The sequence below is a fragment of the Limulus polyphemus genome, unplaced genomic scaffold (assembly GCF_000517525.1).
Source record: "Limulus polyphemus unplaced genomic scaffold, Limulus_polyphemus-2.1.2 Scaffold2551, whole genome shotgun sequence".
Classification (NCBI taxonomy): Eukaryota; Metazoa; Arthropoda; class Merostomata; order Xiphosura; family Limulidae; genus Limulus; species Limulus polyphemus.
In genome coordinates, this window is record NW_013668161.1 from 77,859 (window position 1) to 102,520 (window position 24,662).

The 24,662-nt window shown below is 36.0% G+C and overlaps 1 protein-coding gene across 3 annotated transcripts in view; it reads right to left on the bottom strand.

The window, feature by feature from the left end:
* LOC106467276 (protein OSCP1-like) overlaps nt 1-24,662 on the bottom strand; it is a 102,242-nt gene that overhangs the window by 72,323 nt on the left and 5,257 nt on the right. For 2 of the 3 annotated variants that reach the window (XM_022395418.1, XM_022395420.1), the window contains exons 2-4: nt 12,655-12,809; nt 9,790-9,957; nt 9,428-9,508 (exon numbers count right to left, since the gene is read on the bottom strand). In XM_022395418.1, coding sequence (XP_022251126.1) covers nt 9,428-9,508; nt 9,790-9,957; nt 12,655-12,809 — 404 coding nt within the window. Of the gene's footprint in view, nt 1-9,427; nt 9,509-9,789; nt 9,958-12,654; nt 12,810-23,789; nt 23,890-24,662 lie in introns of those variants that run through there. The other variant, XM_022395419.1, reaches the window with a different exon arrangement.

Below are 24,662 nucleotides of genomic sequence, written 5' to 3' on the forward strand. Positions count from 1 at the left end.
CACAGTGATGTTTGATTTTTACAATGGTATGATACCAGTTAACTTTTTAAAATTTAACACTAACATATTTTCAGTACTTTTTTACATGAAAGAAGAAAAGTATCTTGGATTAATCAGTTTCGAACATATAACCCAAAATTAACCTAAAAAATTTAAAGGATGCTAAAATAACATTCATATATTCTTTAAATGACTAGCTCAGAAAGTTTGTAATCCAGAAATTGAAAAGCTTATATCTTTATTTCCATAATGTGATTGGTATGAAAATAAAACAGTTAAAAATATTCAATTTAAAATTAAAATTAAATAGTTGTAATTATTTATAACTATATTTAGAATACAAATAATACCATTTGTTCATTTGTAAACATGATGCATGTTTTAAATTTTTTTTTAAATGTCATTACTTTGCCCCCCAGTGGCCCAGTGGTATATCTGTGGACTTACACGCTAGAATCCGGGTTTCAATACCCGTGGTTGGCAGAGCACAGCTAGCCCATTGTGTAGCTTTGTGCTTAATTACAAACAAACAAAACAGTCATTACTTTCACTTATTTTGAACATCAACAATACAAAAGTTATTATTTTTCTATACTGAAAATATATTTCCAATAGGTATTTACCTCCTCTCACATGTATAGTTATTTTCATTCAGTGCAAAAAATATTTTCACATGCAACAAGTCTTGACCCCCCAAGTACCCCACAATCAACTTGGTTCAATGCATCTTGCATGTAAATCATCATGCAATAACCCTCCACCAAAAGGAGTGCAACACACTCTCCTGACACATGTGATTCCTTCTATTCGATTTTACCGAACTACCACTTCAAGATTAGGCTGAAAGGAATCACTAGTTTTTAGTGGTGAGGAAGGGTGGGAAGTGTCAGATGAGGTAAGTACCTATCGGAAATATATTTTCAGTACAGGAAAATAATAACTTCCAATACAGTACCTTTCCTTCTCTCACATGTACAGCTAGAATCCCACATTGAATACATGGAGGGACTAGTGTAAGGGATAGAAAGAAGTATCCTTTGAAAACATCCAAAGAATACCCATAAAGTTTGATCCCCATTGGGTGAGGAAAACACGTTGGAGACTGCACCACTTCTGTACCAGGTATACTCTGCACCCAGTGTGGTAATAGGTGTTGCAAACATGGGCAGAAAATGGGAGGAGCAGAACAAAAAGGAAGAGATAAACCTGGTGGGTTCAAAAACCAACCTACAACATACCAAAATCTCAATCCTGGTGAAGAACCATACACAGACAGGAATGTGGGGAGAGCTAAAATGAATGTGCCCAATTTGTAGGGTGACTAGGGTGTGTTCCACCATATGCAGCCAGTCAACTCCAGTCCAAAACCAAGCAGCACTGGGAATACAACTTTTTAGCTGTGGTAGGAGGAAAACCCACCATACGGAGATCATGATGTAAAACTACTAAACTGGTTTAGTATGAGGAAACACAACCAACATATGTGAGGATTTATGTGGATTGGTCCAGCTCTTATCCAAAACCACTCTCTGTGATGGTAGAACGAGGGATCCCAATTGGAGAAGTAAACTGCAATGTGACAGACACACTACAATGTGACAGCATCTCTCAGATAGGACTACACAAAAGCTGGAGTGCAACATCAACCTTCAGGTCCCAATGCACTGAAGTAGATCATTTCTGTAAAAGATACACAACTTTACCCTCAGGATAGAACTGCACAGAAGCTTGGCATAACATCATCCTCCAGGACCCACTGCACAGAGGTGGAGCATATTTTTGTGAAACATGTGCAACATTATCCCCTGGATAGGACTTCACAGAAGTTGGAGCACAATGCCAATCTCTGGGTACCACTGCACAGAAGCTGGATGCAATATCAACCTTTGGGACACATCACATGGAGGTGAAAAGCATGATTGGAGCATCAAATGCCATCTACACTAGAAGAACACCACCACCCTACTCTCTACTGAATGTAGGTGATCACATTCAGGAGGATTCCTCCATAGTCCACCATCCAGTGGCTCAGAACTGTAAAGTGGCAATGACTCTAATACTTCACTAGAAGAACAAGGGAGGACAAACATGGTGGAGAGTCCAGAGGAATGAAAACACCAGAGACAGTGCAACAGGTGACCATGAAAACCCTATACTGAAAATCAGACCATCCCTGATTTATTCAATCGAAGGGATGGGCAGCTAACCCTTCTGTGTTACCAATGTAAATCCATGGGTTAGAACAGTCCAGAATGAGCATATTTATGAAACAAATATGGCATGAGGAAAACCTACTAGCAATCTTGTAGAACACCCCATCTGAACAGTGTGCATTATTGGCTGTATGTTTCGGATTTGAGAGATAGGAAGCATACCTGGACAGGCAATGCTCGCCACTGAGCAAGATCCTAAACTTAAATGGAACATGCCACTGGAAGAAAAAAAATATATAGAGAAAAGATAACTTACCAATCACAGCCACACCAAAGTCTGAATGATGGTGACAGGCAGAAGGCAATACCCCAATGATGAAAAAACAGCCACCTCATGAAGATAGTGGGTAATGAATATATGAGGTGTAGTAACAATTTCCTCCAATGGAAAATGGAGGTGAGACACAAGGGAAAACTTAAGGTGCCTGATCTGATGTGAAGATACCTGCAACAGATTTTGGGAAGAACGAGTCAGGGAAGAATATGCCAATCAAATCAGTTGTTTAATCCAACATATAAGGTTAAAAGAAGAAAGGTCACATAGAAAGGAATGGTGTCAGGGAATGAAAAGGCAGGAACAGGAACCATGAAAGGAGGCCATGCAGGCAATGTAACAATGAAGAGTACATATGGGACATAGAAGTTTATCCGTGTCTGACTGGGAATAAAGGTGAGAAATGGATGGAAATGAAATCAGTGAGAAGGAAGAATGTCCCTTTTGAGCTATCAAAGTTTTGGATAGGAAAGAACAATTCAGATAAAGGAGAACGTATATGGAATGGAACAAAGTATGTGAAATGTCAATGGCAAATATATCAGACCAAGGATGCCCACAGGCTAAAAGGAGTAGGAAATATGTCTTACGGGATAAATGAAACATTGAACATAGGAACAAAAGTTGAAATAGAAGGAGTATGAAGGCAGTGAAGAAAATGTTGACCTTCCAAATCGAAAGAGCCACTCGATGAGGAGGTCTACAAAACTGGAAGGAATGCAATAAAAGAGAGATAGTAGGAGAGATAAACACCAAATGGTACCAGGAAAACAGAAAGTTTTGGATAAGGCTGCTCAATTACATTCTATGGAAGAGACAGAAGTCCCATGATCGAACAGCCAGATGAGGAAATTTGTAAGAAAAGGAACAGTGGGCAAAGAAAGAGAAATAACAACCGATTCAATGACAAATGGCAGAAGAGGTTCCATTTATGTTGATAAACCTCAAGAGAGGAAGGGAGAATGGTCCATGCTACAAGGGAATTGACAAGCCTAGACAATCCAGATCCTCTTACCAGGGACTTGCCATGCTTGAATTCAGAGGGTGTGATGAATGACTGGTGACCACAGGTTGACTGAGTATGGAAGGGGTGAGAGGAAGAGGCAATGGGGATAGTTTGGAGTTGAATGAGATGAGGAAACCGAGGTTGTGCCAGCCAGTAAGGAATAATCAAAAGGAACACAAATAGTGACATGGATGATCAAATTCACCCTGAAAAGGAGTCAGATTGGATGGTAAACATAAAAGTACCGATTAGTCCAGTCCGGACTGAAAGCATCCATAGCCAGGGCCTCAGGATAAGGAATCGGAGACCAAAAAAAGAGGTAACTTGGTGCTGAGGAAAGTGCCAAAAACATCCAGATGAGGAGTACCTCATCAAATGCATAGCCACCAGAAAACCTGAGGGTTGAGAGACCACTCCATGGGATAAACCTGGTCAGGTCTTAAAAGATGATCCTCCACAAGGTTGAAAGCACCCAGAGCATGACAAGCAAGGAGACTTATCTGCAGCATGTGGGCCCAATAAAGGAGTTCTAATGCTCGATCACAAAGGAAACAGATATGGGTGCCCTCTTGGTGATTGATATAGGCCACAATGGTGGAACTGTCTAAATGGATTATGATGAGTCAGTTCTATATCAGAAGAAGAAAATAATCCAAAGCATGTCATACTGCCAGAAGCTCCAAGATGTTGAATTGGTAAGAGTTTTAATTCTTAAACCATTGTCCAGAAGCCTTCTACTGATTGACCCATGCCCCCAGACGCAAATCCAAATGAGGTGGAGGAAGCAGTACTCCCATCATTGTGTTGTCCTTTTTCAACCACCAATGCAGATCATCTGTAAGGGAAGGAGGAGGGGTAACTATGGAGTACAAGGGATACCAAATAAGATTCCATTGGTTGTGCATAATTCACCGAAGAGAACACATACATTCTCAACACAAGGGAATAAGGGCTTTCATAGAAGCCCAAGTCCCCAAAAGTGATAGAACCTCACATGCAGAAATAGAGAGAGCAGCAAGTGCATGGTGAAGTGAAAGCTCCATCAAATGGTGACAAAGTGGAGAAAATCTGGCCCAACTAAGGTGGATGTTGAAAAATACACCCAAGTGGATAAGATATTGGGTAGGCAAAAGGAAAGACTTCTCCAACTTGAGAATCCAACCAACACAAGCTGCTTCTGTCAGTATCAGATGTGTGTTGAGAAGACTCCAGTTCGAAATGATCTAACAGGAGCCAGTCATCCATCTAGTGGTGAAAATGCAACCATCAAGCATGTATAAGTTGGGCAAAGGCTTTGATCCCTGACAAAATACATACAATGCTGAATCAAGCCCAAAAGTCAAGGCATGAAACTGATATACGACCCCATAGTGTAAAAACCAAATATAGTGTCTGGGCTAATGAGAAATAAGCATTCAAAATATATACCTTGACCATCAACAGTCCTGGAGAAAAAGTCCACTTGAGGCTCCATGGTAGAGTAGAAACAAATCAATCACAAGATCCCAGTCCCTGGTTTACTTGAGGATGACAAAAAGCCTGGAGAAGGATGGTTGACAGGCTTGATAGCTTTCTGTGAGAGAAGTCTCCACAGCCTTGAATAAACACTGACGAGACAGTGGGAAGGAAATCAGTACAGGAGACAAAGAGGAAGGAAAAGAAATGGATGAAAAATCCTTCTGACAAAACTTGGATCACCCAAGAATCAATAGTTAATTCTTGCCACAGGGGAACAAAATCAGTTAAACATGCCCCCACTGCATCAGAAATCACCTGATAGTCACCAGAACTGTTGACGATGATGAACTTGATGTCGAGACACATGATGAAATGTCGAACCTCTAGCGGGAGGAACTAGTAAATGATATGGGAGTGTGCAAGATGAGAAACAGTTATGGGAGGAGGCATGAGATCAGAAGAAGCCATTGTTTGGCATTTTTTGGCACAAAGCAATGGGCTATTTGCACAAAATAACTGGTAAAAATGTAAAGGTAAAAGACTATAAAGTATAAAAATAAATCAAGTTAAAACTAAACAATGTTTGAAAATCAGGTAAAAACATTTAAATAGAATTAAAAAGGCCTAAAACTCACAAAAAGCTAAAAACACGGTCAAGTTGGACAGTGTCACCATCACCAATGACACTGTCCAATGTCAGGGGTAAATCTATAGAAAGTATATGTCTAAACTGGTGCCGGCGCTTACGGTCATAACTATGCCATGGCAGTAAAATGTGGGCTATTGTGACTTGAGTGTCACAAAGTCTACACATTGGTGGGTCAGTACCAGATAAAAGAAAAGAAAGAGTTAAAAAACTGGGACCAATGTATAGCCTAGCCAGGAAAAATATCCTCCTTCTGATCCTTATGGAAACAAGACAGCCAAAGAGCAACAGAAGGTTTGATCTAGAAAAGCTTGTTATGACATTGCTCACACTAAGTCGACTGCCAACTGGCGCGAAGCCGTGCCTTGAATACACGACCGTATTCCATAAATTGGACAGGCACAGCCGTGACAGTACCAGAGTAGAAATTATGTATTTGCTTTCAAACTTCTGGTGGAAAACAGTAGACTACCACAATAACTACAAAATAAAGCCTGTTCTATTAATTCTCAATTTTTCACCAAAACATCATAAGAAACAACTGTAATTATATTGTTAAGATAATTTCAAACCAATCTTAAGTTACACCAACAGATTCTTAAATTTTATGAGGAAGAGAGAAGGACAAAATTAAGTTTTTCTGTTGTTCCTGATGAAAATAATTATCTTTATTTATTTAATAACCCAAAAACTAAAGTAGCATCTAAACTGGATCTTTGTCACTGGATAATATTTTATTGAACTGTCTCTAACCATAAGGTTCAGGATTCTCTTGCATGTAAAAGACCCAACATATCCCTATTTTTTGTTTTTGATATATCCGTTTTTTTTTGAAGTGATGATCTTTTAGATATTATTTAATAATATATGTGAAACTAAGTTGACATAAAAATTGAGAATTGTGATTTTAAGTATTTTATCAAGCTTATATATTTTAAGGTAAGATTCAGTAGCCTTTATTGTGTGAATAGTCATATACACTTACATATTTGTTGTTGTTCAAATGGTGGTTTTTCATTACTTAATCCTCTCTCAATAGACAGGTCAAAGGGTGCATGTCACGAAGTTTAAAAAAGTTATTTTCAAAATTTAATTAAACAATATTATTATCATTGTATGTCAATAAAATTGGCATCAAAATGTAGTTTATAATTCAAATATAAATATTGTATATGTTTAAATTTCTTAATTTGAAAGAAAATATTTAAAATAAATGCCAGATATGCTTCTCTGTGTGTCCTATGGCATGTCTTCTTGTATTATTGCTCAGTTCATATTATATTATGTCTACCATACAACTTCTATAGTGGTTAACAAATGAGAAACAAATTTCACACATTTAAAAGCTAAAATATAAAATAGGAACCTCCCATCTTTTGGATTTGCTGTGATATTAATATATTTTGCAAACCTATGAGGGTAGTCTCAACCACTACTCCAATCTTTTGAAACCTCTTCTCTATTTAAACCTACTTCTCTTAAGAACATGTTTACAACCAATAGAAAGAGCACATTCCAAACTATTTAAATCTGACAGTAGTTTGTAACTGGCTTGAAGGGGAACTTGTAATTTGAGTGGAAATGTGAGAGACTGTTGAATAAGTTGTTGCTCTGAACAGAAATGAGATTTTTTAAAATCACATATAACAGATAAATTGCAGTGGTTTTATGTGTACCAGTATAGTAATTTGATAATTTTATGGTTTGAAATCTACAAAAATTAATTTGTTTTCCCCCTCCACTTGAGAGAATAAAGGAGGTTTACGTCAAGATTTAGGAAGTTTGACGTGCTTGTACAAATCAATTTCATAACGTTGTAAGTACTAGGAATCATTGCTTTTCAATATATTTTTTATTTATTGTGTTGGTTTAAGAAAAATAATTAAACATTAAGCAATTATGAATAAGTAGTAACAATATATATATATATTCATGTTCATATAAGCACTTCCTTTTTCAACCTCTAAAGTGTTATGATGGTTATGAGGTTGGTAAAATTGACTGATCCTGTATAGAATTAGGGTAGAGAAAATAGTATAAAATATAACGTTTTCAAAAAAACAAAAAAAGGAAGTTTAGAGATTGTTCAAATGAAAATCGAAAATTTTCAGATGAAAAAATATTTTTGATCTTACTTGAAAATCACTTTTCACTTGGAGCAGTAAACACTGACTCTATATATTCACAGACAAATTCTTAGTAACTATACTTAACCCTTTCCACAGTCATGGGTCAAAGGCCATGTCATCTCGTTTGTTGACTTGCATTCAAAAGTTTATTGAATTACTATTTCATGAATTTATGTCAATAAGTTTGGTATCAAACTGTAGAATATAATTCAAATTTTAGCATTATACATTACTCAATTTTTTAATTTAAAAGTAAATATTGACAAGCTAGAATATAAAATTAGAACCTCTTATCTTTTCTATTTGGTAAGATATTGCTCATGTAATGAATCAAACACATTGGTGGCACCCCACCCACCTCCTTCCAATTTTGTAAACACTCCCTTATATACACTTACTTCTATATATGATATGACTAACCAATCAAAAGCTCAGAATGTCTCCCTAGTGGCTTTCTTAGCCATTTTAAAGTACTACAATGCCATTTATTTCAAGGTGGTAGGTTGTGTCTTTAGACTGTTTGAAATTTCATATTTTTTTTAGACTGAAATATAGCCTAGTTACTAAGCTTGATAAATTATAGTGGAATTCTATGGTAATGATATAGTAATTTAGGATTTTTTTGGTTATCCAACTGTATGTATAAAACCTAAAAAAAATTATTTTGTTTAATATCCTCCACTTGTGAAATTTTAAAAGGCTTAGTAACCTACATCAGGCAGCAATCAAGTACAAAGGTCGTATCTAGAAGAGATAATTGTTTGCTTTAATTCTTTATTTACTGTTCTATGTTCTTAGGAAAATAAGTTTAAAAACTTATTTCTTAATAGCAATAATCTATATACATATATAATGTATAATGTGACTGTATTTTACAAAATACTAGTTTACTAAAACACAGCCAAGAAAGGTCACTTTGTAAAGATTAAAGATCAGTTTTATATTATTGGATACGGTAACATGAGTGCATGTATGATGCATTATTGTAACTTCTGTATTGTTAGCCACGCAAGGCTGAAAGGTCAATATAATAAAAATAATAAATATATATAAATGTATAATGCTATGAGATTTAAGCTATTTAGTCTAAATATTTATGTTTTTGTATTATAATCTGTTATCATTCTAGAATGAAAGAGGCATAATTTATATTTGTTTCGTAATTTTTTATCTTGGTTATGATATCAGTCAAATCTACCAAACCTGTATACAGAGATTTGTTACTGAAAATAACAGATAAAATATATATATTTTTCTTAAGAAACATTTGATAACTATGTGGACATTATAAAGACTTAGCATGTGAAATTTGACAATTTTCATGTTAAACACGTGTTTTGTTAGGTGGGAGGTAGTTCAAGGATAGTGGCATGCAGATGAATAAAAGAATCATACTATTCTGTGTGAAGAGAAGAGATAAGGTTTCATCTCAGAATGTTTTAGTTGTAATTGAAGTTGAAACTTTAAGGAAAAGACAATGATCTCTTAAATGTTGGATAGGTCAAAAGGTGGTAACACAATTCTAAGTGCTGTTTTTATAATAGCTCTAAATAAAACATTTTCTTAATATTTTCCTTTATAACTCTGTGTAAGAAGAAGCCCTTAAGGAAAGTTGTTTTTCTTTATACTGAATATAACTACTAATGGTGATGAATCATAATAACTGTACCAAAAAATCTAAATTGATTTATTTTTGCTTACCCTGATTTGTAAATCCTGAAAAAAATTTAATAGTGTGTATCTCAGAAACTGGAATTCTCCACTTTCCATTTTCTTATAAGTCTGAAAAAAAAGAGAGGAGATTAAACTTATTTTCCTATCTATAAGAACTCATTAAGGTTTATAATTTAGTTAAATGAATTTCATCCAATAAAACACCTACTACAAGCTCTATATCAATATAATTTTAATTATCTAAATAAATAACTGATTGCATTGTAAAACATTTCCTCAACAACTATGTGAATTATGCAAGTTTCTAACTATATGTGACAGCATAAACAGAATCATATTTCTTATATTACAGATGTAAAACTAAGAAAAAAATATTTATACTTTCTCACCTTTAATAACAGAAAATAGACATTATCAATTTGGCTAAAAACTGCACTACTTTCTGACACAAAAGCACGGATTCCATCAAGGTGATTCAAAGTTATCATCAGTAAGTCAGTTGAACAAGAGCACAAGCACACTTGGTACTTAAACACCATTGTCATTAGGTCATAGAGCTGAAAACAAGCATGAATATTACATACATTTTTTAAATAAATATTTAAAAAATATTTAAATAAAACATATTCAAAACTATATGAATTTTTCTAAAATGTTAAATTGGTATCTGTTGAAGGAAATAGTTTTAACATCTAGCATTCCTGAATTACATTAGACAGGTTTAATGAATATTAGAAATTATCTTAGGCAGATGTTGATCTTCATTTTCAGCTCATTTTCAATTGTGTACATCACAATTTCACAAAACTATAATAATAACAATAATATTTTTTTCATCTTACTAAAATAAAAGTTAGTATAATAAAATCTTTTTATATGGCATATAAAGGCAACCAGAGTAAACTTAACAATAACATTTTCATTACCTGAAAATATATTTCAGACAGATACTTCTCTGCATCACATAGAGATATTACTTTGCATGCACTTCTGTGTAATTTCCTGCATATGCCACAAGCCTTGAACAAAGCTCCTATCTCTACATATATCAATGTGTATTGCACCAGCCTAGGATGTAATCATCACCAAACTTTAGCCCTCCAACAATAGGAGGGAGACATATCCTTCATGCACAGTAGTCTACATGAGCACTGGCACGTAAAAAAAGGCTCATAATTGACAAAGAAAAACTAAATGCAACAGAAGTGGGAAGGGAGATGGTATAAAGAGTTATATATCTGAAATACATTTTCAGTTAGGGAAAAATGTTAACACTATTCACCTCTCTGCACCACAAAAAGTTAGAATCCTGCAATTATATGGTCATTATCTTACAGGTGGAAAGCTGACCATGAATGTGCAGTGTGGCTGGGGCTCTAAGTCAGACCATTCTATACTGAAGAAATAACAAAGATAACAAAAAAATCAGGTGTAGGGAGTAGCATCCCACACCTGTGTTCTGATATGAACTCAATATCTATTCTGATTAATCTAACCATTGAGAATGGCTTAGTTCATATTGTAGTGGGTTAATTTGTACTACAATACCAGGTAACACCCCAGCCATACTTCCCAAGTTAGGGGTAGATCCATGCAGTCTAATACCAATAGGATTGCACCACTTGATGAAGAACTCTCTATATGTTAGATTAAACAATAAACAATGGGATGTGTTCCAAAAATACAAAGTCAATTTGAAGAAAATAAAATAGAAGATAATTCAAATGAAAGTTCAAACAGATAATTTTAAAATTTAGTATTTTTCTTTCATATAATCAAGAAAATTAAGAAGAGAAAGACTACATGATGAATATGAATGAAAGGTTAAGGTTAAAAAACTGTAACAAATGTAATAAAAAAATTCTAAAGACAAGCAGTGCTAAGGAAAGAATGAGCCTGTGTTCATGTGTATAACTCATGGGGATTACTTTGCATGGAGGATGTGTTTCCCTCCTATGGGTGGCAAGTACAAGTCCCATGGCTGGTACAATACATGTTTGACACATGTATGGATGGGAGCTTCTCCAAGGTTTGTGGAATGTGCAGGAAATTACACAGCAGTGTGCATGAGGTAATAGATCTTTGTAATGCAGAGAGGTGAGTGACATTTGTGAATCTAATGCTGTTGTACTTTTGCAATCACAACTGTGTTAAATACAAACAATATACTAGTTTTAATGCACAAATACAGAAGCTTTTTATTGGTGGAAATTTTATATATCAGTCAGAATTATGCAAAATGTGAAATTTCAGTCTATAACTATTACTTAGAGGATTAAATAATTATTGCTTCTATCAATTTTATGATTTGCCTAGTGTGGTATTCTCAGGTGCACTGATTTCCTTTAAAAGTAAATAAGTAGGTTCCACACAATAATAGGAGGTTTCACAGAAAATGTATTATGGAACAAATCTTAGTTCTCTGACTTTAATTGATTTTGAAAAATTAAAGATATAGGACAGACATTAAATTATCTCTTTTGGTCCACAAAAATAACCAAAAAAAGAGAGTATATTTATGAAGGATGGTGTAGTTCTTTTACTGGAGAGAACTCTCTATATTTAGATGTATTAAATGAACTGTTCCAGATTGAGAAAACATAGCATTATTTACATAAAACAATAAATGTATTTAAGAGTGTGTGCACTTCCCCTTTGACTGTTAGTCATTCCCACTGAAAAATAAGAGATCATCTGGTCAATCAATAGAAAAGATCACTTTGGTATAGTATGTTCAACTCTACAGAAATCTTTTCCATGAGAAGACACATGTGATACCCTAGGCAAATGACCCAGAACAGTAAGGAGTTCTGGCAAAAGGAACTTAGATGATTCCTTGATCAACATTCTATGCTAAAATACAAACAACTATGGCCTGTATATATATATATATATATATATACATATAGAAAATTAAAATATATATATATCAAGCATGGGGTAGAAAACACATGTTAGCATACTAAACTAGTAATTTGAAACTATAAAGTATGATTTTAAAGTTGAGGCTCAGTTATTGAACTTATTTTGTATCTATATATAAACAGTTGAATTATTTTATTTATGATAATAAAGGCCCAATTTTGCAGAAACTTTAATTCAAACAGTTTTAAAAACTTAAAATGGCTAGTGAAATAGGACAACTGGAAACTTAGAACATTTTCATTTTTAAAAATTCATTTGAAGATGTATCTGAAAAGATAAAATGCTTAGGAATAATAAAAATCATAAAAATATGCATGTACAGTCTTTACCTTATCCATACTGGCTGTATTCAGTCTCATGATGGAAGCATGGGCTAGTTTCTCAAATACTGACCTTAATGCCTTCTTAGAGTACAATTCTTGAGATTTGAAGAGTTCTTCCACAAATTTCAAATCAAACATTGTACCAACTATGTCATTGATCACTGAAAAAATAAAATCTTGTTTCAATATTTTATTTATTTCTTTTACTATTCTCATAGCACTTTCACTATACTTTTCCATTTCACTGTATACATCGTATTACAAATAAGAACCTCATTTCAAATTCCATAAATGACTACTGACTATTAAAATGGTTTTAATAACCTTTATAAAATTAAACTCTCAGAATGGATGCAACAAACATGATCCAGAAAATCACCTTAGCATATATCATGGTGGAGGATAACAAATATGATGAGCAATTTCAAATAAAGTCATATTTGAATACAGTTTCGAAAGAAGGAGAAAAATAAAGCCGAGAAATGATAAAAAATAAACTAATGTAACATATGCACTTCAATTAATTTAAGCAGTATTTACTACACCTAAACCATTTCTGCAGCATGGTGGGTCAACTCCAGTCCAAAACCAGGTAGTGTCAGAACTTTTTTTGTCCATTCCATGGTAGGAGGAGGGTCCTTACCAACCACATGTGTGAGGACTTATATTGGCTGGTTCTATGCTGATCCAGCACCAGATAACCTCAGAACCAGCATCCAGATAGTGGTAAGATGGAAAAGCCAGCTGGATGGGTGAATTGCATGTGGTAAATTTGTTCAGCTCAAAACCAGGCAGCTTCAGGTATTTTTTTTTTCCAGTTTGTGGTAGGAGGAGAGTGCTCACTATTTACACCAACAGAACATCACCTCTCTACTCTCAACTGAGAGGAATCAGTCACTCTGGAAGCCTCCATGATCCACCACCCCAATGACAAGGACTCCCATATTTCACTGGATAAGGGGGGAACAATGTGGTGGAAAGTCCAGAGGAATGCACCACTATAAGACAGTGCAATGGGTGACCATGAAAACCCTATTTTGAAAAGCAACCCAGTCTTGATTTCTTCCACAAAGAATTATGAGTAAGAGCAGCAATTTCGACACTGCTTTACCCATGATAGTCCATGAGTTGGTACAGTTTTCTTCTGGCTTTATTTATGAAGTGAGACACCATGAGGCAGCCTCTAGTGGTCTTTCAGAACACCCCATCTCTTCAGCCAGTGTTGTAGACGTACATGGCCATGTGATGCAGATTTATGTTGAAGTATACCTGGACAGACATAGCTCACCACAAAGTGGGATCCAAGAAATGAGAAAATGGCCATTGTAATGGTAAGAAATAAAAAGAACTAACCCTATCACAGTCAAAATGAGGTGTAGAGGATGGAAACAGGTTGCAAGTGATAGCCAGATGAGGAGGAGACAGTCAAGTGATGCAAGCAGTGGGCTATAAAAGTAGGAGGTGTGATTCACATGCTAGCTTGTAAAATCTCCTCTAACAGGTGATTGAAGTAAGCTGCCTAGGAGATGAGATGACGTATTTGGTGGGAAGAAACACAGAAAATGCAATGGGAGTCCTCAGATAATGATGAAAAAAGCTGAATAAGTTGACATATCTATTCAGTAGGGGTAATAGAAGAAAGTTCTCACGTAGATGAAGTATTCCATGTTACAAATAGGTTGGAATGGCATCCATGGATAAAAGTGTGGGTGACATAACAATGTAGAGCATGTAATAGACAAAGAAGATTATCAAGATCAGCAAGGGAATACAACTAAGAGATGGAAGGAAGGGAAAGAGGTGTGAACACAATGTCCCCTTCATGCACTGCTGATGTTTTTGGGAAAAAAGTAAGATCTAGATAAAGAATATGGGGGATGTTGATAGTGAAGATATCTGACCTACAATGTCCACATGCAAAAAGGAGCTTAAAATACATCTTTAGTGAAAGGTGGTACAATGAGCAAGTGGTCAAATGTTCAAATGAAAGAAGGGTAAGGGCATGATGGACCACAATGAGATTCCAGTCAGGTAGGAGTATCAGACAGGGTGGATGGATCAAACAAAAGGAAAAGATGGGAGAAAAAAGTGTGATGGGTGTAGTAGAAAAGGAGGGTATTAGATAAGACTGCACTATAACCTGCATTGGTGGATACTGAAAAACCATTGTCGTTGAGCCAAGTAAAGAAATGCATGGTCTTTAGTTGGTGTTGCATGATCAAAGCAATTTTGTTCATGATCCCTTGGATTCCACCATCCTCCTCTCTACTTCCTTCCAGTAGACTTTGCTTGGTGGCTAAACAGAGAATAAACCTTGGCTGGCAGTGCTCTGCCTACACCTTATCCAAATTTGCACCTATTCACAGATGCTTTTCTTACAGGATGGGAAGAACATATGAATTGTCAGGAGATTGCATGGAGACCCAGGTCCTCAAAAGAGATAAAACCTCACATGCAAGGAGAGAAGGAGAGGATTTGGCTTTGGAAACCAAGAGCTCCATCAACCTCAAACAAAAAGAAGGCTGGGCCCTGCTGAGGAAGATAATGAAAAATGCTCCCAAATGGATCACATTCTGTTCAGGGTTGAGATGGACTTCTCCACCTTGACAAGCCATCCACATGAGCAGTTTTATCAAGAAGGAAATGTATGTGAGTGAAAGAAGTTTGTTGGGACAGAGCTAAAATGAGCCATTCATCCATATACTGATGGAACCACAAACTGTGGTTGTGAAGATGGCAGGCAAATGCTCTGACCACATGATACGAGACATAATACATTAATGCCAGACCAAAAAGTATAGTGAGTAATTGTAAAACTTGACCTCCAGAGACCCAGAGTGAATGCTTGTGAGATAAAACTCCACAGTAACTGAGAGAGATTGATAAAGTGGATGAGGTTGGACAGATCAATGACAGGGTGCCAATCCACAGTCTTTATGGAACTCATAAACAGTTGGGAATAAAACCCCAGAGAAGGGTGATGTCTTTGTTTGATAGTGTCCTTGTGTAAAAGATCTTAAACCACTTCTGAGAGAATCTGGCATAAAATGGGATCCTGTGGAGGAGGGAAGAAAATGGGATGTGTTTATAATAAAGGGGGGGATAGAGTTCTTCTGATAGAACTTGAAGAACCTAGGGATCTGTGACAAATGGATGTCACAGGTACACAAATCTTGCCAAATGTGCTCTGACAATGCCAGAACCTATGGGATAGTCACTGACGCAACTGTTGTCAGAAAACACATCAATGAACAATTTGAAACCTTAGAAGAAGACACTGGTAGGGGAGGAGGAAGCAGGGGGGAGACATGGGAAGTGAGGCAAGAAAGGTCTGAGAAAGACAGGAAACCTAGGAAGAAAGGGCAGAATATTGCTGTGAGGCCTCTACCCTAGACTCCAATGTATCAGAAAAATCCCCAAATACAGACTGGCACAAAAAGGAAGCCAAATGGAGGTCTCTTAATGTTTTGATTCTCATGAAAGTTCTTTAAAAAAATGGAACTAGTGGATGAAATTATTTCAAATTTCAGATGAAAGGTCCAATAAGTATGTAGTTTTTGAAAAATAAAATATTTAATTTTGATTTTTTCTAAAGCAATGTTTTTCTCATGCCTTTTTTTCCTTTTTGCATGTACAACATGCAAAGTAATTTTCCTTTTAAGATTAAAAATACTATTATGCATCAGAAAATTTTCAAATTTTACATGCAAAATCCTTATAATGTCCAGATACTTACCAAACATTTTTAAAGAAAAATTTTTATATTTTATCTGTTATTTTCAGTAACAAATCTCTGTACAGGTTTGGTAGACTTGACTAATCTTGTAACCAAGATAAAAAATTAGGAAACAAATATAAATTATGCCTCTTTCATTCTAGAATGATAACAAATTATAATATGAAAACATAAATATTTAGACGAAATAGCTTAAATCTCATAACATTATACATTTATATATATTTATTATTTTTATTATATTGACCTTTCAGCCATGCCTGGCTAACAATACAGAAGTTACAATGACGCGTCATACATGCACTCATGTTACCATATCCAATAATATAAAACTGACCTTTAATTTCTACAAAGTGACCTGTCTTGGTTGTGTTTTATAGTGGACTAGTATTTTATAAAATACAGTCACATTTCAATTATTATATGTTATATATGTATACAAATTATTACTATTTACAAACACCTTCTTGAACTTGTTTTTCTTAAAATGTAGAACAGTAAATAAAGAAGTAAAGTGAACAATTATCTCTTCTAGTTCTGACCTTTGTGCTTGGTTGCTGCTTGTCTTAGCTTCCTAAGCCTTAAGAAATTTTGCATGTGGGGGAATGTGAAATGAAATAATGTTTTCTAGGTTTTATATATATACAGCTGAATAACCAAAAAAATCATAAATTACTATATTGATACCATAGAATCCCACTATAATTTATCAAGCTTAGTAACTAGGCTGTTTTTCAGTCTAAAAAAACATGAAATTTGAGCAGACTAAAAACACAACCTACCTTCTTCAAATCTTGTTTCGAAATAATGAGATGGAATCCTAAACTTTAAAATGACTGAGAAAGCCATTAGGGGGGACATTCTGAGGTTTTGAATGGTTATTCACATGTCATATATAGAACATATATAGAACTATAGTAGACGGGCGATATCTCAGCAAATAGAAAAGATAGGAGGTTCTTATTTAAAATTCTAGCTTGTCAATATTGGTAATTTGAGTTCCTAATTCGTACGATACTATAGAATTTGTATTTTGACATCACAAACATCTAATTTGAACCAGTGCTGCATTCAACATACCACATGACACACAAAAATTTATGTTTAGGTGTGTTTTTTTAATATTTACTTTTAAATTAAGAAATTAAATAATATATAATACTAAAATTTGAATTATAATCTATAGTTTGATACCAAACTTAATGACATAAATTCATAAAATAGTAGTTCAATAAAGTTTTGAATGCAAGTCAACAAACACGATGACATGGCCTTTGGTCCGTATGGAAAGGGGTAAATAGAAATTAAGGAGACACAAGTGTGACAAGAGGGCATCCCTTCTAAAAAGATCCCAACAACAAAGAACAATTTTGTGCTAAAAAATCAATCAGTATTGATTTGAATATCAGGAGGGTAAAAACCAAATAATCCAATGAAGGTAGGAGGAAGAATCATAAGACACAGGGGAGAGAAAAATGGTAACATTCCTGGAAAATTATGTCAAAAAAAAGCAGATGAAGGATGAGGTAAATCCAAAGAGGTAGCATGGGACTGCACTTCAAAGGAAAGAGGTTGGAAAAAGCTCTCCTTATCCTCTTTGTCCTGACCAGATTGATTAAGGAACAGGATATCTAGCTGCATTCCTGGAGACATAGCAACCTGCATGATAGTTTCTAATTCGTGATGTACCAGGGCCGAGACTTCCTCAGCAGAAAGTGTGGATCCCAATGCCACACAAGTAGTAGGTGGATCAACAGTGGCCAGATTCACTACTGAAGTTGTTGAAGTGACATCAAAGTGAGAGTTAATGATGTTGTCAAAACACAATACAGTTAATTGAAGTTTCATACAAGAATGAGATTTGCAGCTTACCAGTCTTATAAGGAAATAAGCCAAAAACTTAATATGACAAAGATTTAGATAAGGATTAATTAGAGATTTGTGGGTTCCTCTAAAGTTAACATTTTCCTAAACTGAAAATGTATTTCTGATAGATATCTCTTCTCCCAAAAAAACTTTTTTGACCTATACTGCCCTCTTTTGGCAAAATTTTTTGCTCGCCACTAGCCTTGATGCTCCCACTTACCCTCACATAAGTTAATGTGAAATATCTGCATATTAACATGCAAATGATTATGTAACAACCCTCCACCAATAGGAGTGTGACACTACCCCTATTATAACTAGCACCCTCTTTAATCTTGCAGCTTTTAGCCACTTTGATATTCATCAGATCACACAAACCACACTGGAAATAGGAAGGATGGGTGAGAAATGTGAGAGGAGGTAAGCATCTATCGGAAATATATTTTCAGTTGAGGAAAAATGTGAACTTTTGATATGATATCTTACCTCATCTCACAAAAAAGCTAGAATCCCACACTGAACAGGTAGAGGGCTGGTGAGAAGATGATTCCCCTTAAAGAAGTGCCCAAAGGAAAACCATGGTGTGTGAGAAGGAATTAAAAACAAACACCTGTGGGAGACCACATCACTTCTGACCCATGTATACTCTTTGCCCATTAGAAATGTGTCACTAAAAAGAGGAGCTTCTGTACCAAAACCTGCCACTGCTGGTGCACACCTCCAACACAACCAACACCAAATCCACTGGAAACCAGCATCTAGTAGATGGTAGGAAGGTGGAGGGCTCAGGTGGTTGTTCATCTCCCGGCCAAAACCTGGCAGTATTGGGAATTTTTTTGTCCAATTTGCTGAAAGAGGACAATTCCCAATCTTACATCTGAGGGGAATTCATGTCTCATCCTGCTACAACCAACACCAGATCCACTGAAAACCAACATCCAGTGGATGGAAGGAAGAGAAACAGCTATATGGAGTGCATTTAAAGTCCAAAACCTGGCAGCATTGGGAATTTTTCATCCAGTCTACAGTAGGAGGAGGGTAACCATCCAAACCCATGTGGAGACTTATGTGGCTGGTCTAGCTCCAACCAATACTATGTCCACTGGGAACTGGCATCTGACAGATAGTATGAAGGAAGATGTCTCAGCCAGGAAGGCAAACTGCAATATATGTGGCACAGCTCTACATCCAACACATAGTGGCATCTGGAATTATAAATCAGGTCTGCAGTAGGAAGGGTGTCACGCTATCTACACCAGCAGAATGCCACCATGCTACTCTCTCAACTGAATGGTATTTTGCACACTCAGGAGGACAATCCTCCATGGAACTGCTAAGTGGCAAGGACTCCCACACTCTACTAAAAGAAGGAGGGAAATAATGCATTAGAGAGTCCAGAGGACTGCATCACTGAAAACAGTGCAATGGCTGACCATGATACCCTATTTTAAAAAGCAGAACAATCACATTAATTAAGTGCATCATTCAACACCTGGTAGTGCCTGGAATTGTACATAAGATCCATTGTAGGATGACAATCAAACAACATGGATCATCAGAGATAGGCAGTGATTCCTATCTGCTTTACCCATGTTAGTCCATGAGTGTACAGGCAGGAACGAGCATATTTATGAAGCAATGAAGCAAAAGATTATGAGGTATTTCAACAAGTGATCCTGTGGAACACCCCATCTCAATAGTGGATGTAACATGACCTGATAATGTGTTATGATATTGTATTTTAAAATCATAGAGAACAAATTAATAGAGTCGATCAACCAACACATACTGGCATCTGGAATTGTACATCAGATCTGCAGTAGGAAGAGCCTCAACATCACAGTTATCTAGCATGGTATATGATCACAGGTCTTACAGTGAGGATTCAAGATTAAGTATACCTGGTCAGGCACCACTTAACACAGAGTGGGATTCAAACATGGAAGAAGGCCCTTGCAAATAAAAGAAATGGAGAACTTACCACTCACAGAGAAACAGAGGAGTGCAAAATCGCAACTGGAGGAAGATGAAATCCCTCGGGACACAAAATGGCCAGTTAGTGAAGATAATAAGCAGTAAAAGTAGGAGGAACGGTCAACATACTGTCACCAAAGAAGTCCTCCAATGGATAATGGAAATGAGCAGCCAAGGATAGGGCGAGGTGACAAATACAAAGGGAAATATACAGAAAAGACAAAATCAATCTGGAGAAAAAACAAATAAGCCAGGGGAATCTACTGGATAATCCCTTCCTAATGGGAATTGGATAATGGTCATGGGACTTGGAAGGATACCAAGGAAGAAACAATGGGAGTAGTCACCATGGAAGGAATTAGTCCACACCCCATTACAGGGGAGAGTCCTGACTGGGCAATGACAAACTATCTGCAATGAGATACAGAGCACTCAGAATATGACAAGCCAGCACAAGAAGTTGAAGGCAGTAGCTTAACACAGGAGGACCAGTGGCTTACACTAGAGGTCACTTAACCAAGTGCCCACTTGCCTGAAGAATCAAGAGACAAGAGAAGTCAGAAAACACTACCAACGACCTTCTCCACAGGGCCAGAAAGAAGTGAACCAAAGCCCAATGAATAACTAGGAGCACATAGGGAAGGAGAGGCGAAAAGACTCTGAGAGAGACCATCAACCTAAAACCTCCTGAGCCTCCAAAAAATAACCCCAACTGGAAAGGGAAGCACCCAGAAAGGAGACATTATGGACTAAGAGGAGGAACACCCAAACAGTGTTGACCCAATCCAACCAAGAAGGCTATGTCGGTTGGGAAGGAAGGATTAAAAGAGGCTCCAAGGGAAAGGTTACCAAATGAGGCTCCATTGGACTGATAAACTCACAGAAGACAACACAAGAGGACATGACCAATAGGGATGAAAGCTTCCAAAATGAGAGAAAATCTCATGCAAAATGGAAGAAGTAGGGGAGGAGAGGCTGCAAACCAGAACTGCCTGAGCCCTAAACTGAAAATGGAGAAGACTGGGCCCAACTAAGTAGGAAATAAAACAACACCCAAAAAGAATGAGGTATTGTGTGGGGTGAAAAAAAGTTTCCTCCTTCCCCAACCAACTAACCTGAGCCTCTACTCCTAGAAGAAAAAGTAATAAAGGCAGGATTGGCTTGTGAAAAAGCCAGACATCCGTACCATTATGAAAACTACGGTTCCTGGAAAGGAACAAGATGGGCAAAAATAGTGTTTTCACTGGGTACCCACCCATTACGACTTTTACCTGATTCTAAACTTACAACCCCTTTCGTAAAAATAAAGTTGTGCAAAGTTTAAGTCAAAGTAATGTAAACAGACCTGCAGACAAACTATTATTTTTAAATGAAAATAGTAAGCAAAAATCAAACACAAGCAAAAAAAGTCACGACACAGAGAGTGAAGACAAAAGTGGTAGCAATCATAGTGATAGATTCAGATTAAATTCTAGTGGTGGGCCAAAGACATTGATTAGTAAGTCATTGATCTATAAGTTTAACAGTGTAAAAAATCCTGGAGTACCATTTAAATTATGTTATTCAACCGTTTATCATACTCTCAAAAGTTGCCTTCAGTACATGCAGTCGGTTTGTGGTTACTGCTATTTTATAGCGCATCACAATTAACATTCTAGGACAGAATTGAGGTCTATCGCTCATAGGAAACTTTCAGACCTGATGACTGTGTGATTTATAATAGTAAATACTGGAAGTTATTGTATCAATATAAATATGATCTTCCAAAAGTTTCTACATTTTTGTATAACTAGTTTAACTTGTTTCAACTGTAGCTAGCTGCTGCTTACCATAATTTGAAATATTAGGATGAGGTGATCCTTGCCATAGAGTTGTTATTTCACTTCACTGAAATTTAAGTGAGAAATGCACATACAAATCTTAATGGGGGAATTATCAATTATGTTATCAAAATATTTGAGAGAAGCTCCACCCATCGATTGTGCTAACTTCTCTGATAGTGCAGGCACAATCAGCAGTCTTATAGTCTCTCAATATGTGTTATAATGACAGGTGGCTGTAGATGCCGTAACATTTGTACGTAAATATATGTATGTATAACATAAGTGTCATCGTCATGTACAAATATTGCCTGCACAGTGCAAGTATTGTGTAATGACAGTCAGCCAGGGTTAACTGTTAAGGATTACTTTGTTTTGTTACCAGCTACCCATATCAATAAGTTAGCCTATGCTATAGTATACATGATGGCCGCAATAAGCTTCAAGGTTAACATCGTTTTATAACCATTTACTGTTTTCTTTTCCTTTTCCATCCAAACATTCATAAGTTTTTATTATCAGAAGTTTTAGATATACTTTTGCTAGAAAAATAAAGACAACATTTTACACAAAGTAAATTTAAACTGTGTGGCATCATCATTCATATTGTGTTGATAGTGGTCATAATTTTTGGGCCCCTGGATACTTTCCAAATTACCCATCTGGACATCCAGGTAGGATTTTTGGTACACGTCCAAATACTAAGGAAAAACCTGGACCATCCAAATTGGAAGGAGCTTAGGAGAGTTTCAATGGATAAGTCCAGACTGAAGACACACAACCCCTATGGACCCGAACAAGAAAGTCCAAGCACAAGGGGAGAAGATAATGAGGAGGAATGCATCTGATACAACACCATCGTCCTCCACAAACCAGAATGGAAAACCCAATAAAGAGCCAATAATGACACAATGGCAAAGTGTGGAAGTACAAAAACATGGGTCAAAACTGACCGAGTGGTAATAGAGCTCCAGTCCCTGTACTTCAAGAGGACAACAAACAGCCGGGAATCCCAAACCACCTCCTAAAAACTCAGGCAGGAAACAAAAATTGAAGAAGGAGGGGAAAGTCAAAAAAAGAACCAGACAAAATGGGATCACCTCAGAACCCAAAGATCTGTGAGAATTATCTCCAAATCTAGGCAAATTAGTTGAAAACATTATTGTACCTTGTCTGAAGGAGTAAAAAAATGTGGATATTGTACAGCAAAGCCACAATGGGACAATTGCTGCTTCCATCATGTGGAATCGAACCCTGAACCCTAGTGTTTGAAGTCTACATATATATAATCTTGTTCCATTGAAGGGAAACAAATCAGGCCCTAAGCCCCCAAAACTATCAGTTGCCCCAAGGACCAATGGTAAACTGGTCCCAAAAATTACTCTTGGGACTCCAATAACCTGAGGGGTACAGGGAACACTAAAACTGACCCTATGGCTTGTTACGGAGAAGGACTGGAATAAAATGTAAAAAAAAAAGGAGGTAATGATAAAATGTATCCTACCTGATTGAATAGGTTTACCTAAGAGAAAGAAGGCTTGGATATCTACCCAGAAATGACACGTGACTGAGAGGCATAGGCAGGAGGAGAAACTAGGCAGCTCAATTTTGTAACTTTTCTAAATTCACAAAACAAATATATTAAATTTACTATGCAATTTGGTGTAAATATCAATTTTTTGGATTTAAATATTGACATAAATAATGGCATACATTCTGTCAAAATCTTCAGAAAACTGACTTACAGTGACACCATCATACATGCTTCTTCAAGATATCCAATGTCTCACAAACTTGCAGTGTTCCATAGTTTGTTACACAGACTTATCACTGTACCCTTGTCATCTGAAGATTATGAAACTAAATTAAAAACTATAAAACAAATTGCTGTTAACAATGGTTAATTAACATATTGTTGTTTAAAAATTTTAAAGCCATAAATTTAAAATCAATATACCCACATACTGTACCAAACAACAACAAAAATAAAAGGAAATGGTTTAAGATGAGCTACATTGGAAAACCTTTTCACAAAATGTATAACTCACTGAAAAATGAAATTTACAGACTTGCTTTCTACTGTAAAAACAACCTAGGAAAGATGTTGTGCAACAACAAAGAGAATATCGAAAAGTACAGTATCAGTGGTGTTTACCAATTAACGTGTAAAGACTGCAATACTGTGTATATAGGTCAAACAGGTTGTTCCAGAGAAATGAGAATTAAAGAACATTCTAGAAGCTGGAAATTAAGGAAAATGGATTTAACCTTTGCATCCCACTTTACTTAAACTAAACACCAAATTTATCCAGAACAAAACAGCAAAATTTTACATATCTGTGAAAAAAGGTAAAAACTAGACAGTCTGGACATTTTAGAAATAAATAGATGTCTAAAACAAATCCAGAAAAAGTTTTAAATGACCAAACCAACTTAAGCTCCTCCCTAATCTTTACCCCATTTGTCTGTAGGTGAATGTCAAGGTCATTTCCAGTACTTTGTTTAAACATATATATAACCTGTTACAAAACATTTCAGTCTGTACCTGATGATACCTTTACTAGTGAAACCATGGTCGTAATAAATGAAGTATTTGTGAAACATAAAATTGTCTTGTT